The 18160-nt window shown below is 38.4% G+C and overlaps 1 protein-coding gene across 1 annotated transcript in view; it reads right to left on the minus strand.

Moving 5' to 3' along the window:
- Positions 1-5895: 5895 nt before the first annotated feature.
- Positions 5896-18160, minus strand: part of Drat (Death resistor Adh domain containing target) — a 50917-nt gene continuing 38652 nt past the window's right edge. Inside the window, exons 2-5 of the mRNA XM_089649814.1 lie at positions 15271-16018; positions 14840-14987; positions 13895-14047; positions 5896-7516 (exon numbers count right to left, since the gene is read on the minus strand). Coding sequence (XP_089505940.1) covers positions 7400-7516; positions 13895-14047; positions 14840-14987; positions 15271-16010 — 1158 coding nt within the window. The 5' untranslated portion in view covers positions 16011-16018 and the 3' untranslated portion in view covers positions 5896-7399. The remainder of the gene's footprint in view (positions 7517-13894; positions 14048-14839; positions 14988-15270; positions 16019-18160) is intronic.

The raw sequence follows: 18160 nt of genomic DNA on the forward strand, positions 1-18160 counted from the left end.
ATGCCAATACAGTTCTTACAATGGTCTTATATATGGTTATTTTGGTTTTTCTGTGGACACTACGTGACTTAAACACTGGCAGCAAAGAGAAGTATGTTTTGTTGGCTGCTGTGATTCTCCTTCTGATTTCTGCTGGATCCTCATTGTTCTCTGTCAGGCTGGAGCCCAGGTAGGTGAATTGATCGACCACTTCATATGAGTAGTTGTCTTTAAATAGTGCACTACTTCTTCTTCTGTGTGAGGGGTTCCTGCTCTGTACCATCATTTTTGTTTTGTCACCATTAACTCGCAGTCCTACTTCCCGCGCCGCTGTTTCTAAAGGGTCGAAGACCTCCTTAATGGCTGAAATTGATCTTCCTACAATGTTGATGTCATCCGCATATCCGACAACTTGACTGCTCTTGAAACAAATATTGGAGCCAGTGTCTATTAGTGTTTTTCGTATTACATGTTCGAGCACAATGTTGAAGAGAGTGGGAGCCAGACTGTCCCCCTGTTTAAGTCCCTGTGATACTGTAAATTCTTCCGACAATTCTCCGTCTATTTTGACCTGACATCTTGAGTCTGACATTGTGGCTTTTATGAGCCTAACCAATTTAGGTGGAATCTGGAATTGTAGTAGTATGTCATATAGACACTCCCGATCTATGCTATCATATGCTTGCTTGAAATCAATGAATAGTTGGTGTATGTCTATGTCAAATTCCCAGCACTTTGCCAAGATCTGTCTGACGGTGAACAGTTGGTCTGTTGTGGATCTACCGGTGCGGAAGCCTGCCTGATACTCTCCCAGTAGGTTTTCTGCATATTTATCAATTCTTTGTTTCAGTATCATGGTGTAGATTTTATATGCTGTGCATAGAAGTGATATTCCTCTATGATTTTCGCATTTTAATTTGTCACCTTTCTTGTGAATTGGGCATATTATGCTTATTTGCCATTCCTCTGGGATTTTTTCCAGTGTCCATATTTTAGTTATTAAATTGAGTAGCAGATTTCTCAGATGCTCATTTCCATATTTGAACAACTCTGCCGGGAGGTTGTCTTTCCCAGGTGATTTGTTGTTTTTAAGTTTCTTTAGTGCAGCATTTATTTCTTGCATTGTTGGTGGATTCGCTGATTCTTCATTACTTGATTCAGTGGGGATGTTGGTAGGGTGACTTCTCAGGTCGCTATTAGGGTTGAGAAGTTTATAGAAGTAGTTTTTCCACACTGTTTTTATTCGTTCTTTATCTGATATAATTGATCCATCAGCGTCTTTGCATAGTGTTGTATTCAGTTTGAAACCCTTCTTGAAGAAGTTTACTCCCCTATATGCTTCTCTAGGATTATTATTGACAAAGTCCTGTTCCATTTTTAGCAGCATATCATTCAAGAATTTTCTTTTCTTTCCCCGTATCAGCTTACTCGTTTCTTTTCTCGCTTGTTCGTACGCCTGTCTTTTGTTTCTTGTTGACGTTTCCAAGTACTTCTTTCTGAGTGTATTCTTATCAGCTATCTTTCTTTCACACTCTTCATCAAACCACGGGTTCCTGGGCTGTCTGGGCATGTTTCCGACACTTGATTCCACTGCTCTTACAATTGCTTCTTTTATATCATTCCAATCTTTTTCGAGTGATTCTTGGGAGTTCTGCTCAGTGATCTGATTTGGTAGGCTATTTAAAAGGGCGTTGTGATACTGCTCTTTGCCTTCTGGTGTTTTTAGAGCTTCCGTATTGATTTTTGGAATAGTTGGTGATTTTCGTGTCCTGTTGTTTGCAATTCGGCTCCTATAGGTGGCCACCACCATGTAGTGGTCTGAATCACAGTTGGCACCCCTATACGTCCTTACGTTTGTGATGCTCGTTGCCCCCCTTCTTTCTATCAGGACATGATCAATTTGGTTATGGTGTCTACCATCTGGCGACGTCCAGGTCCGTTTGTGTATGTCTTTTCTTGGGAATTGAGTCGAGGCCACTATTAGGTTTCTTGATTCTGCGAAATCAATCACTCGGGTTCCGTTATTATTAGCGTGCTTGTGTAGACTGTTCATTCCTGTAATGTGTTGGAGCAGAGGATCCTGTCCTATCTTGGCGTTAAAGTCCCCAATTACCATCTTAATGTCGTTCGATGGTAATGTGTCGTAGACCTGTTCGAGTTTCTGATAGTATGTATCTTTCATTATGTCCTCTTTATCTTCCGTTTCAGCATGTACGTTGATCAATGTTACATTGAAAATTTTCGTTTTTATGCGTAAGCTGCACATTCTTTCATTAATGGGTTAAAAGTCTAATATGCATTTTCCCATTTTCCGGTCCACAATGAAGGCCACTCCGAATTTATGATGTCTTTCATTTCCACTATGCAGTATCGTATGCGTTCTTGTGTCAAATGGCTCAGATCCTATCCATCTGGTTTCTTGCACCGCCATTATGTCTATTTTATATTTCGTCATCTCCCTAGTGATCTCTCCTAGGGCTCCACTTCTATACAGCGTCCTTGCGTTCCAGGTAGCTATTTTCAAGTCCTTATTTCGTTTGCCGGGTCTTTTCCTAAGTTCAGTTGTTGTCCGAGGCTCTGTGTTAGGATTCGTAATAGCGTTGCTTTTACAGGGAGAGGTTATTAGCCTCTCGCCCAACCCCCTACCAGGAGGGCCAGGGTTTTTCTGTAGGGGTTTCCATCCCTTAGCTGGGGGGTTCCGGTTTTATGGCGCCGGAGATTCGCCATTCATCCTCTCCTATCTGCTATGGCTGATGGTATTGCCATTGGCCACATTGCCCAGGGCTCGCGGGGCTTAAGAGACCACTCGTGGACGCTAGGAGTAGGACTATTGGTAGTGTTGCTGATGGAATGCAACAGTGGCGTTACACGGTATTTGATGATTGACTATAAAACAAACCAGGCAAATCCCCACAAAAAGTAATTAAAGTATCACTTAATTACCAAATTTACGTTTTTGTAAACATTTTAAGGCTAAAAATAACATTTTAAAAGAGAAAGTTATTTTAAACATTATCTTGTTGCTAAACTAATTCATAATTAAAAACTTATTTACGCGCCGATGAAATTTCGTTCATTCTTCGTATTTATTTCTAATAATTTTTCACAATACTTTTAATGTTTTTCGATCCTTCTACCTAATTCTATTTTGATGCATATCACTCTTGGTAAGTAGTCTTATTTTTTTATCCACTCTACAAAAGTATCTTTCCGTCATAATTATTTATATCTATATTGAGCTGAAATTCATTACTAACAAAATTAGTATGTATTTGTAAGGTACAATATTAAAGCCTTTTTATTATCATTGGACCATTAATGTGAAAAGAAAATGTTGTACACTTTACAAAAAATATCGACTTACTTAATTTTGGACAATTTTTGCTATTTGTTATTGGGGTGTTATGCCGTGTTGCGCTAACTCCTTCTTTAGCCAACGTTTCGGACAGCATTGCAGTGTCCATCATCAGGGCAGATGTGTAAGTCTTTGGACTAAAAAATAATATATTAATGTTATCATCAATTCAAATAATTATAATTGTTTACATCCACTGTAAGAAATCTCATAACAATGACATCAGATTTTTCCATACACAGTAAAATGATTCAATAATATAATTATTCAATGTATAATATATAATTTTTTGAGTGACTAGTGACTAACTTTCAAATGACGAAAGTGAATAGAATGGCAGCCCTTTTATGCAGGAGAAGACTAAACTCTTTCCTAGGTTTGAGTTATCAAAGTAATGCCTACAAGCTTGGTAATAGGGTGAAAATTTACTTATAAATTTCCTCATTCACATTTTTACAAATATTTTCAATAAAAATATTTATTTACTTTTGGTAAGGATATTTGTTAAGGATTCAGTCGAATAATGATTGTAATCTTCGTAGAAACACGAGTAGGTTGTGTTGTTTTTGGCAATTCTGAATAGTATTGATATTCAAATGTTATAAAATTTCTCCACCAACAGTACAGTAAAATAAGTCACAAACATGCAATATTGTATAGAGCCAGTAATATGAATTCCTGTCATAAATGCTTTTTATACTTACAATATATTTAGTTCAAATTTGTACCAGTCTGAAGATGCCCGTTATAGGGTGAAACTGGACAGGCCAATTTATAAAAAATGAAATAGAGTTAAGGTGTTTTAATCCATAAAAAATCGTTATTATTATTAAAAGTTAGATGTCCTCAGTTGTTGGAGGGTTCATACTTAATCGACGCCTTTAGAACAATCTTGATAAAAAAGGCATTCGAATCTAATTTAGTAAACCAATTTGCCAATGCGCAAACCATATAGGTTCTCTAGCGATGAGCTCTTTAAACAATTTAATGTACTTGATGTTCGTCAAAACTATATAAAAAAGGTTACTATCCATGTACATAAAAATCAAGACAATACTAATAAAATTAACCATAAACACATCACAAGAAGCCACACCAGAAATGACCTTATGATCCCAACGAGCAATACGGCAAAGTATCAAAAGACACACATACTTGGGACCTAAACTGTACAACAAAATCCCCCCTGAATTAAACATAAAAACTTGTAATATTTCATACATAGGCCCAATAATAACTAAATGGTTGATTGGACTGGGCAGAGGAAAAAAAATGTTAAAAAACGTCACATAATAAATAGACATAGTATAGACATAGACTAATCACACACTATATATATCTTCCATTATTCTAATTATTGCTCATACACAATTGAAACATACACAACAGCTCAAGTTCGACTCTATCATAAGATTGTAACGATTAAACATCACAAATTAATACATTAATGAGCAGTGGCGGTTCGTGGTTTTTTTAACAGGGGGTTCAGAAATTCAAGAGAAGATAAACATATCTAATTAAAATTTACTTACTGTTGTCCTACGTCAAATAGTCGAATACGGCAGCAGTCACACAACTTAAATAAAGTAAGTGGGAGGGGTACCTACATATTATTGTTTTTAAATCACTTTACCTAGACACAATTATTAGATAATGAGAAAAGTTTTATAGGAATTAAATTGTTTAATGTTTTTATAGCACTCAATGTAGGTACGTTGCTAATTATTATTGTTTTTTAGAGAAGAATAATTTCGTAGAATACATAATAGATATTTTAAAACATCAAAAAAACAAATAAAGGTGGCACGAAATAAATTTAAAAATAGGTAGTAGATTTACAAATGCCATAAGCAAACGGTTGGAGAAATGCAGAAACAAGAAAACAAAAATATGTACAAAAATGACTACAAAGTTAAATACCATAATATAACATAAAAAAATAACACTTAACTTGCATCCCTATGGTTCAAAGGTTAAACGTCGGCCGCGAAGTTCTCGGGTTTCTTCGGTTACATTCGTCAATGTTCGGAGGTCACGTGATATCACAACGCGTGTTCGGCGCACACAATTTGTCTTATTTTTGCAAAGAAAGACCAAATTTTGTATATATCACCGTCATAGGGTCTGTACCGGCTAAGATTATTTTGTATGGAGAGTTTGGCGCGGATTTTAACTCGCACAAATTTGGAATAGGCATCGTACTTTTCGGTGGCGCGGGTTTTGAAGGCGAAATTTTAATAGCGTGCTATCTATAATGTGCTTATATTATTATAAAACAAGGATGTTTTATTTTCTCATATTTTTAATGGGGGTTCGCCGCACAAACGCACTTTAGAGAAAACCGCCACTGTTAATGAGATATATTATAGACATAGACAAATCACACACTTACTTTCACATATTTTTTGGTTCCTTGGAACGGGCAATTGCCTAGTTGGGAACCAATAATTTCGACCTGATAAGGTACAATAATCTATAATCACTAAAAATATTTTAATTATATCATATATATAAATAAATAAATTTGAGAGACTCGAGATTTACATAAATAAAAGTCATGGTTTTTCGAGATCTCTTTATTTGACAAAAACTAGAATGTTTCATGTTACAAAATGAGGTAATCTCTACAATAGTTTGGTTACATACATATATACATGTGTGTTACATAGGACTGTATGGGACATTACTTCACGCATCCATAATATTAATATTTTTTACAGTCCTTCACGATAAGATAAGAAAATTTATATATGTTATTAGTTTGAGTTTCCAAAAATACATCCACATTGGTAGAATACCTTATCGTTAAATATTTAAAAAATTTCAAAAATAAAATATTTAAATAAAAGTATTAATGGTAGCTTTTGTACATAAATATTTGTATTTCGTTTCAGAAAGTATTTTATCATTTGGAGAATCTTAAAATAATATTATTTTAAGAATATATTAATACCTATTATTAAAATATATAGATATTTATTAGTAACTTTCCTGCAAGAGATACAGTTAAGAAGACAAATCATCAGTTTTTTACTGAGTAATGTTCGTACTGATAAATGAATGAAGATTTGTTTACAAAGCTCCTTGCATTCAGGAATGCGTGCAAGTTATAAAACGGATGAACTGAACTAAAAGAGCACAAAATCGGTTGGAAGGAGTCACTTCCTAAAACGTAAATTATTATTTTAAAACTGATTCAATGATTTATGATAACAAACAGAGAGTTTTCCTTTTGAATATAATTCTCTGCCAATAATAACATAATATGTATTCTAATAAATTCTAATACTTGATTAAAAAATAATGATAATACCTATATTTGCTTAAAACTACTTGCCTGGCTGTAGAATTATTCAGGTAACAATCTCAATAGCATTTATTAGATATGTAACCGAATCCAATACTTTACCTTCATTTACTAAAAATGACAACATTCTGTCAACAATATATGTATTAACATACTCCACACACTGTGGTGAAGCATGTTCATCTGAAAGTTTAAAATGCCTTTAGGGCCTTGTCAGACTAACTTATCTCATATATATGTAGAACAACAATGAATTTTTTTTTTTTACATTAACTTTAGTTACTTACTACAAATAATATAAATTATAAATTAATTCAGTTCAAATCATGCTACGGTTCTCGGAAAGAGCTAGGACTTTGAGCATTTAGAGAAACAACATGACAGCAAAGTGACATCTTTATTAACACTTCTGTTAGTACCAATATAATATGGTGACAAATGCATCAGGGCACTACTTGGACAAGAACGTATCCTGAAGAGATCTATCGGGTCACAGCTTTGACAGTTGACAATTATTATTACATACAATATTATATCGGGACTATTGTGTTAACCATATTAATACGAGTTTTATAAAAGAAGGAAAGCACTAACATTGTAAATAAGATTCAAAACACAAATTGTCCGCTTGGCAGATGTCGGCTAAATGAAGCGTTATCCTATCACGCGTAATAGCTAACATAGTATCTATAAAAAAATAAAATACGTAACATAAAAACATTAAGGAAAAACAAATTTAACTAAAGAGGAACAGGTGTTTAATCGATGTCGTGGAAACGGAGGATGGCGCGACCGTTGATCTCCGACTGGCACAGCTTTCGTACCACCTCCTGCGCCTCCTCGGCTGGAAACACGGAGTGCGGTGGGGGCTCAATCTGCAATCAGCAAAATACATACCCGCTTAGTACAGGTTTAATTTCACTTCAGAGACAGTCATGGTGATGGTTATGATGGGGTGTTTTTCTACAAAAGTTGTAGTATTCGTTTCAATTAGCTAATAAGGAAGTTTTATTTTACTAGCCACATCCCTGAACCAATCAGATCTAAAAAAGTATTCCCTCAAATTAGTTAAATACGTGTGCACATTTGGACACTTGAATTTCGAGTCCAACGCTTTTATTAGGACTGGAAATCAAACTTTGCATTACAAATCGCTCTTAAAAAGTAAAAAATTAAGTGTAGTGTTTTATGTGTAAAATTTTTATGTTTTCACAAAACATTTACAGGAGAATGGGGAGTAAGCACAATTAAAAAAATCAATCATAATAAATCTCAAAAATCAACCAGCTGTCACAATAAAACATAATAAAAATAAAAATATACTTGCTGACTTTAACAACACTATTACAATACATGAGATGACAATCAACGAAGTACAGCATTAATATTTGACTTCTTTAATAAGCGGGATATTAGTGTAAAAATGTGAATTATTGCAATGAAATTAAGGAACTCCACACAGGAGGCCCTGAAGAAAATAATTTCCCTCAGGGCCTATGTCATCTTTGGGGATGCTGTGTGGAGGGTCTTTTTGTGGAGAGGAAGGAGTGAACATGGGTCTTGAAGAGTCCCATGTTGTAGGAGGGAGGAAACACAGAGGCCGGCAGTTCATTCCACAGCCGAGCTGTTGAACTTAAGAACGAATCGTAGAAGCGACCCGTTCTCATGTGACAAATGTCAACCGTGTACAAATGTTGGGCGCGCGTTTGGCGTGTATCCCGACTACGCACCGGTGCCGAAGGGATCAATGACGCTAGTTCCTCAGAGCATCTTCCATTGTAATACTGATAGAACAAGGACAGCATACCTACCTGACGCCTGTGCTCTAAAGATTGCAGTCCGTTTGTTAAGATTGGGGAATCTATCAAACGGACCGCCCGTTTTTGCACAGAGTCAAGGGTTTTTTTCAGGTATTTAGGGGCTCCGGACCAGAGATGGCTGGCAAATTCGACAGTAGGGCGCACTTGCGATTTGTACAGGGTCAGCAGTTGTGTACTATTAAAGTATCTGCGGGCCCTGTACAGTACGCCCATCTTCTGAGAGGCCAGCTTTACTCTGGCTTCGATGGAGCCCCCATACCTGAGCTGGTCACTTATAATTACACCAAGCATATCAATGGAAGGCCTGTTCGGAAGATTGCTTCCGTTGAAGGAGACTAGGTTATCATTTAGATCCCTTTTAGACGTAATCAGACAGGATTGGGTCTTTGAAACATTAAATTCAACGAGATTATTTTTACCCCAGGAGGAAATACTCTCGAGATAACGGTCCATTCTCTGCTTCAAAGCCCTCCGAGCCGTTGGAGTTTGTGTGCCCTTTGGGGGCTTGTCAAACAAAAAGCTATCATGAACTGTACTGTCATCCGCGTAACAATGAATCGGTGCACATGTCAAAAGGTCATTGATGTGCAACAAAAACAAAGTCGGAGACAGAACCGATCCCTGTGGGACGCCAGCATTTATAGAGTGTGAGGATGAGGTGAAACCGTCAGCAACTGCCTGAATCGACCTATCCCTTAAAAAGTCAGCAATCCACATACACAGGGATGCGGGAAGTCCGTAAGAAGGCAATTTGTTGACAAGTCCTCGGTGCCAGACCCGGTCAAAGGCCTTGGATATGTCTAGTGCGACCGTTTGGGTCTCACCGTGACGTTCCAGGCACCGCCCCCAAACATGAGACACATACGCTAGAAGATCACCGCACGAGCGGTTCCGCCGGAATCCGTATTGACGGTCGTTGATAATTTTGTTCTTCTCGAGGTATGTGAGCAGTTTGTCGTTGATCACATGTTCCATCACTTTGGACAGAACTGATGTGATCGCTATGGGGCGGTAGTTGGCCGGGTTGGAGCGGTCACCTTTCTTGGGAATAGGGTGAATGACCGCTTTTTTCCAACCAGAGGGCACAGTGCCACACTTCAGGGACATTTTGAAGAGCTTTGTCAAAACTGGAACTATTTCTGCAGCACACCTCTGCAATATCAGGGCAGGTATTCCATCAGGTCCACTAGCTTTGTTAACATCGAGCCCCCGTATAACGTGGAGTACATCCCGATGCCGGATCCTCAGCTTTTTCATATAGAAGCCGCAATGAGGAACCGACGGCGGAACAGCACCTCTATCATCGAGGGTCGAGTTTTCCGCAAACATTTTCCCTAATAGGTTAGCCTTTTCGGTGGCGGTGTTTGCTAGTGAGCCGTCAGGTCTGGTAAGAGGTGGCAAACTGGGTTTGCAAAAATTCCGACCTATTGAGCCCGCAAGGGACCAGAATGCTCTGCTGACAATTTTGCCAAGGCATATGTACCTATAAAAATCATTATGACAAAGGTTCGAAGACGAACGTGTAGACCATAAATAAACCATTCTCATGGTGTAGACAAAAACATCGATTGAGTTTTTTTTTTTTTTTTTTACATTAACTCCAAACAGGAGGCCCTGAAGAAAATAATTTCCCTCAGGGCCTATGTCATCTTTGGGGATGCTGTGTGGAGGGTCTTTTTGTGGAGAGGAAGGAGTGAACATGGGTCTTGAAGAGTCCCATGTTGTAGGAGGGAGGAAACACAGAGGCCGACAGTTCGTTCCACAGCCGAGCTGTTGAACTTAAGAACGAATCGTAGAAGCGACCCGTTCTCATGTGACAAATGTCAACCGTGTACAAATGTTGGGCGCGCGTTTGGCGTGTATCCCGACTACGCACCGGTGCCGAAGGGATCAATGACGCTAGTTCCTCAGAGCATCTTCCATTGTAATACCGATAGAACGAGGACAGCATACCTACCTGACGCCTGTGCTCTAAAGATTGCCGTCCGTTTGTTAAGATTGGGGAATCTATCAAACGGACCGCCCGTTTTTGCAAGAGTCAAGGGTTTTTTTCAGGTATTTAGGGGCTCCGGACCAGAGATGGCTGCCAAATTCGACAGTAGGGCGCACTTGCGATTTGTACAGGGTCAGCAGTTGAGGCCAACTTTACTCTGGCTTCGATGGAGCCCCCGTACCTGAGCTGGTCACTTATAGTTACACCAAGCATATCAATGGAAGGCCTGTTCGGAAGATTTGTCATGTAAGAATGACAATTTATTTGAAGTTTTATATACCTACTAAATAATAATACTAAAGATGTTACGTTATTTACGGTTCCATGATAACTCAACACAGTGACAATTCAACACACTTTTAACTCTTAAACCCTACCTGGGGTACTGGAGTACCCCCCTGGTGTTTAAAATATCAACAATTTGAACAATATTGCACTCTTGCAAAAATCGCTCTAGCTAATCTACTCTGGATAATTGGCGCGTAAGTACGTCAGTAAGCAGTGACCGCCCGGCAAGTGCATTCGCGTCCACAGGTGTTCCGGGGTACCCCAGTACCCCGTGGTAGGAATAGTGTTAGTTCTTTCTTCCAGTTATACTTGAATTACTGAAGTTGTTTTTCGACATCTCTCTGGTAAGTTTACACATTATTCATGATTTACTTTACTTTGTGATAATGGTTAGTGTACAGTGTTAATAGGCAGGACCTGCGCCCAATAACGAGACATTCATGGACTAATAATGTGTTATGAATGTAATGACAGTGTATGCAGTGTAATGAGGTGTTGTATTGTTTTCAGATATGGCATCTCAGACTCAAAGTCTTAGGGGGGGGGGGGTGAAATTGCTGCTGCTGCTTTGTTGGTTTCTGACGACGAAAAGCTCAACCTAGGAGAAGATTCAGAAGATGAGCCCAACGGTGTTATCGAGGATTTCCGCGACCGTTTTGAAGTCACATCTCACGAAGACGGTGATCAAGATAGTGTGGAAGGAGATGAAGAGTATTTAAGCCTGACAATGACGGGGCTGTTATAAATGAAGAAGGTAGGCGCTTGGTTCGTGTTCTAGATTCTCCATTAGTTATGTAAGGAAAAGGTCATAATAATCGACATAAGTGGACTGGTGTTAAGAATTCTCGCTCAAGAATGCCTCGCCGCAATATTTTTTTTGCACCCACCTGGTAACGTCTTAACAGAAACATGATATGTGACAATTGGTTCACGTCTATACCCTCAGCTAAGAAGTTACTGGAAAAAATTATAACATTAGTTGCAACTGTAAAGAAGAATAAACGAGAAATTCCTCCTGTTTTGTTGGACACTAAAAATCGAGAGAGATGCACATCAATGTTTGCCTACGACGGACCTCTCACACTTTTGTCGTATTGTCCTCTGAAGTCAGCTAAGAAGAAAGTTGTAATCATGCTGTCCACCATGCATGACAGCCCTGGCAAGGATAGTTAAGTGTACCTTCCAGAAATAATACATTTCTATAATACAACCAAATGCGGGGAGGATGTGTTCGACCAACTTTGTAAGAAGTACTCGACGTCCAGGAAGACCAAAAGGTGGCCTTTGTGTCTCTTCTACGGGTTGCTAAATGCCGTTGGTGTTATCACTTGGGTTATATTCAAGCTGTCAACTAACATTGATAAAGAAAAAATAACCAAGCGGCGTGAATTTCTTAAGAGTTTGTCAATGGCATTCATAAAGCCTCATATGAGAGCAAAATTACAATAGCCAAGTTTACCCCGGGATATCAGAGAAACTATACATGCAGTCTTGAATATTCATAGTGACGATCATAGGCCGGTCCCTGATAATCCAAACCTGGTCGCTGCTACTTTTGTCTGCGCACAAAGGACAGAAAATCTCGATCTGTCTGTAACACTTGTCGCAGCCATATTTGTGCTGACCATCAATACAAAATCTGTCCTTCATGTAACGACAATAATGTCTATTAGTTTTTATTAATAAATTTTATTGTCTTTTCTTACTACTTTGCCATAGTGAAAATAATATTTTAAAAAATATCAAAGACTTTTATTTTATTAATTTTTTTTGCGCGGGGTACTTCAGTACCCCGTGGTAGGAATAATTACATTTCCAGAGTGGTAGGGTTTAAGAGTTAAAAAGTGATATAAAGTCATTAGAAACGATGAAAAAAAAAATTTTTAACCTGACCTAACCTAACCTACTTAACCCAATTAATAAAGTTTTTGTTTCATCACTTTCCATTACTTTTTAAAGATGTGATGAATTATCATTGTGATGATTTATCCGGTCACCGTTATTTACATGTAAATCGAGCGAAATGATTGTTACCTGAGCATTAGTGAAAGGAAATTATATAATCTATGAGTTACATAAGATAACAAAATAATGTCAATGTGTCAAACTATTTCTAGAAATGCCAGCTCCATCTTGCCCTTAGACATTTGCTCAAGAACGCATGTACACTCATGGGAAATCCCATGTACTGTTTTATGCTCCGAAAATGATGAATTCTGCCTATCAGATACCGCTTAACAATTTATTCTGCATGACATCGACATTTTTAACATCACTTACAGACAGTTCAGCAACTATCTTTTGACGCAAGTCACAAAATAGTAAAACTGCCTCCCATGACCTTTTACACTTCAATGTACCTCAAATTTGTAATATATAATATATTGGTGTATAACTTTTTTGTGGAGAACATGAAAAAATAAATAAATAAGTAAAAAAAATAAAAAATCTTGCCCTTGGATGTCTGGTGGTTATGTCAAGTCTCGTCTTTGTCTGCACAAGAAATAACTATGTAAACTTTATCTGTAAAACAACTAACTGGCAATAACAATATCAGTCAAAAAAATAAATGAATGAGCTCCTAAACAGACATGTCATTAATGAAAATCATTAGAAGCATGGGATGGGCAGAATTTTTTGAGAAACAAGCAAAGATCGCCAAATCAATTGAATTCATGCTGTAATATAACCTATTTTAGTGAGAGAAGCGGGTATGGTGACAGAAGTTCTATATAGTAATACTGAATAGATTTTTTGGCCATTTAAGACAACTGTAATTCCGTTTAGCTGCATCAGTTTTGGAAAAGCTGTGTCAATAGGAAATAATATAATGGGAGATATGGACGTGGAAGCGTATAGACTTTCGCCGAGCTACATCCATAGTGGACGATTTATTAAAGAGGCGAAGCCAACAAAAGTTATGCATTTGATGATACCTACATGTTTGGCATGTGGTTTCGTACTAATGATGGTTCATGGCCAGTCTCTCTTCTTTCTAATATCAACGATGATATGGTGATATATATTGAGAATTTCATTTATACATAAGATTTTTAGATGCCACAGACCGACTGACTATAAAAATATTGTAAAAAAAGTGCATACAAACAAAATAACTAAAAATAAATAAAAACACAAGATCAAGTGCTTACCTCTCCTGAAGCCACCAGCTTGACAAGCTGTTTGAGCTGGTCGATGGTTCCCTTGGGAATCTCACGGATCCTCACTCCCATATCATCCGCCTTCTTGGCAAAGCGGGGAATCAGCTTCTCGCCAACATCTTCTGGTAATAGGATAACACCTCCCTGAAATTTATAAATTTCCATTTAGATCATTTATTTATTTGTTTCTTTATTCATACGCCTTATGGTTTTGGCATGTAGAGCGAATGAGCGAAGAAAGGAGAATATATGATGCGAATGCATCAATCATGCGGTAGCAGAAGTCGGGGACCCCCGAGGAAGACATGGCATGATCAAGTAAATCAGATAGTCGAGTTGGGCCATGTCAAGAGTAGCAATAATAAAAGAATATGTATGAATGTGAATGAGGCAAGAGGTGTGTGCCAAGACCGAGTTGTTTGGCGGTCCGTCCTCTCTGCCTACCCTTGCGGAAAAAGGTGTGATGGTTAGTTAGTTAGTTAGCCTACAAAGGCTAAAGGCATAAAGGTGCATGATACATGAAATCATAAGCACACATAATATACAAGGTGTCCGGGCGTAAAGAGCTAAACTTACTTTGGGAGATGATCCTTGAAATTCAAACGTTATGAGGTGGTTTTCGAGTTAAAAAGTCGAAATGTTTTCAGGGGAAAAATTATTTTATTGAAAGAGACACACCACTTTCGGTTTATATAAACTGGTTTATGATAAACAGTTTGGAGTCACTATTCGCAGTATCCTACCGTTAGATTAATTATACAGATTAAATGAGTAGCAAAGTAGGAATATTAATGATATTCATTAAAAAATATGAAAGGGTGGATAGCCAAAAATAAGGAAACTGCCTTATCTCGGTAACATCACAGGTACACCAAAGCTACACCTCATATTTTAAGCTCAGTGACCGAAGGACCACCGAATTTAAACAATAATAACCTTGGCAAGACATTTCATGGAGCGCAGCAAGCTACGGGAGGTGGAGCCAAAATCGAATACGATGTCCACAGGTCCCTTGCAGGCTTCCAGAGTCCTCTCAATGAGTTGTTTTTCGTACAAGTCCTCGGACCACTGAACCACGTTCAAGCTGGAAGCAGAAAACAGCACTTGTTAAATAGCTCGCCGCCAAGATTACGCTATTTGTTGTGGAAATATTTGGCGCCTTGCCACAGTCCAAAGTTCACAAAATTGTGTTCTCTCAATAAACTCTCAGGGTATTGCAAGCTATAAGTCAGATACGCTATTAATAAGTTTCATATTGCAGACAGTCAAATAATACGATTTGTCAAAGTGAGGAACGCAAGTATCCGCAATGAAATGATTAACGCCGCACATGGGGTAAGGAAGGAAGGAAGGAAGTCATGACTCACTTCTCAGAATCCTTGGCCATTACGAGCCCTTCGTCCTTGAGGCAAGCCACGATGGTGTGGATGTCCTGGCGGTAGGGCAGGTCCTTGAAGTGGTGAGCTGCAATGCGCAGGGTCCACAACGCCAAGCCTCCCGTGCCCACCAGCAGCACGTGGCAGTCGGGCTTGCGCTGCGGGCCTTCCAGGCAGCGCTTGATGCATTCCACGGCCGACAGCACGGCGTTGAGCGCCAGCAGCGCGCCCGTGGGGAGCATGGCGGCAACACTCAGCTTCAGCTCGGCCGGCACGGGTATCAGGAACTTCAGGTCCGGCACCACGATGTAGTCCGCATATCCGTGCGGCACGCCCTCGTAGGGGTACAGTACGATGCGCGAGCCTACCGCCAGACCCTGGTGCGCGGCAGCCTTCACGTCCACTTGATCTCCCAGGGTGTCGACAATGCCGGCCACCTCGTAGCCGGGGAAGAGTGCTCCGTCCTTGACGCCGGCGTGCGCCGCGGCGCCGCTGCTAGGCATCGCATCCGCCAGCTCAGACAGGCTGCTGAGCGAGGACACGGAGGACGTGGAGCACACGGACATGGAGCGGCCGCGGCTGCTGGCGCGGTAGCACGCCCCAGCGCATACCACGCGTAGACGCGCTCCTAGTGGGGGCACTTCTGGCACGGGCACGTCGAATGTGAACACACTTTCGCGGATCATAGGCCCTGGCGACTCAATGGACACCTGCCGACACAACTTGTTCATCTTGCTCCCTGGAAAAATGGAAATTTCGATGTAGACAGGGTACCTTTCTTCCATACAACAAAACAATTATTATTGGTAGAAAAGCTGATAATATTATACAAAATACATGATCGCAATACAGAGTGAATCAGATAATTCTAGACGAACTTTTAGTTTGTACGTTTGGGAATTCATCGTGAAACCATCTCCAATGAATTCTTTGATTACCATTTAGTGATATTTTTATTCACCAAATGCCACGTCCCAAACTTCTTGCACGGATAGTCGGATCTGATTCACTCTGTGCACATAAAATGTCGCCAAAGCATCGCAAGTGATAATAATGGCTACCAGAAAAAGCTATCTGCCTGGTGGCCGCTTCCAATCGAAGACAATTATTAATACACTGATTGTCTCAATTGCCTGAAATGATTTTATAATGAGTTTGCGGGGCTAGAACAACGATATGGCGCGTTATGGAAACGTAGAACGCTATTTGTTATTTGCGAGTGTCAGGAGCGTCAATTATTATGTTGTCGTTCGATTTCGTGAATCTCGTCTGCAGATATAATAAATTGATAAAATATGAAACACGAGATGTTCTTGATTTCAATACCCGAGCATCCCAAGCACAGTCTGATTTGGACAAGGACATTTCAATGTTCAAGTACTTAGATAGTAAATAGTGGAATATATAAAATGTTAAATGAAATGTGGGTATACAATGCAATGTGTTCCTGTGTTGAGTTGCATCGCCTTTGTTTCAGATCGCCCATACGAGTATTATAAGAATGTACTAACTAATGCAATCTAGCAAACAATGAAAATATATTTAATCATTGAAGACAACATTAACGAACGAAAAATGTGAAACAGAAAATATAGAAAAATGACAGTCGCATCTAGGGAAAAATAAAAAATAAATTATATATATATATTTAAAACAAAACCGTAAAGCAGAAAATATGAGTGTAGCAGCAAAACTCTAGAATGGTGAGCTCAGTAGTCATGAAAAATGTTCAATTTTTACGTCTGAAATTTCTAAATCAACGCCATTATTTTACACGCCATTTTTTGTAGAGCACTGAAATATCTATCGACCTGTAAAAATAAGACAAGACGCTGTTTTGTTCATTTCATAATTTTTGTAGGATCAATTTTTAGGAATTATAGCGTTGAAATTGGGGCGAAACCGTCTAATATAGGCAAACAATTCATTTTATTTACAATAGGTACATACGGTAACCGGATAAATCATCACAATGATAATTCATCACATTTTTAAAAAGTTATATAAAATCATACAAAGTAATGAAACAAAACTTTATTAACTAGGTTATGTAGGTTAAATTAGGTTAGGTTAGGTTAGGTTAGGTTAGGTTAGTTTAGGTTAGGTTAGGTTAGGTTAAAAAAATAAAAAATCATCGTTTCTAATGACTTTTCATCACTTATAAAAATTGTGTTGAATTGTCATTGTGTTGAGTTATCATGGAACCGGTACATACATATTCATTGCAACATCTTCCTGTTTTACGTAACCAATGTATGCAGCAAAAAGAAAGCTCGCAATGGCGCCCTCAGCGGCAGGACTAACTAGTAGTTAATTCATCAAATTACCTTCAGAGACAACCCTATATCACATAATATTTAAATACCAAATCAATCGTGTATAAAGTACTGAATAATTTTTGTGAATTAATTCAGGAATAAAGCAATATTCATTGCACTACGCTGCATGTACGTTCTACGCATACTTTACAGGTGCGCTGTAGCCTGTAGCTGTGTTCTACGTAGGCGATAGACGTAGGGTGGGAGCGGCCCGTGGCACCTATGGGGCGATGGTCTCAGCGCACATCATATTTTATAGTAGATCAATACTAAACAAAGCATTGAAAGGCAAAAAAAAATATTTTCTAATCTTGCTGTATATAATAAAACAATATAATGTACTACAATCTTTATTGTTGTTTTTTGTTATTCAACCAGCATCGCGCTAATAAAATATATTAATAATGATTAAAAAATAATAAAAATTATCTGCTTATATTAAACAGCTTATACAAAGATAAATACACATGTTAAGTTAATTGAAGTAATACCAAAAAAAAAATCTTACGCTAAAGCTTCTTAGAAATGGACTTTTATTTTGTCTTAAAAATAATTTTAGGTAA

Source organism: Hesperophylax consimilis, chromosome 31 (assembly GCF_061612785.1).
Source record: "Hesperophylax consimilis isolate HC1 chromosome 31, BYU_Hcon_1.0, whole genome shotgun sequence".
Taxonomy (NCBI): Eukaryota; Metazoa; Arthropoda; class Insecta; order Trichoptera; family Limnephilidae; genus Hesperophylax; species Hesperophylax consimilis.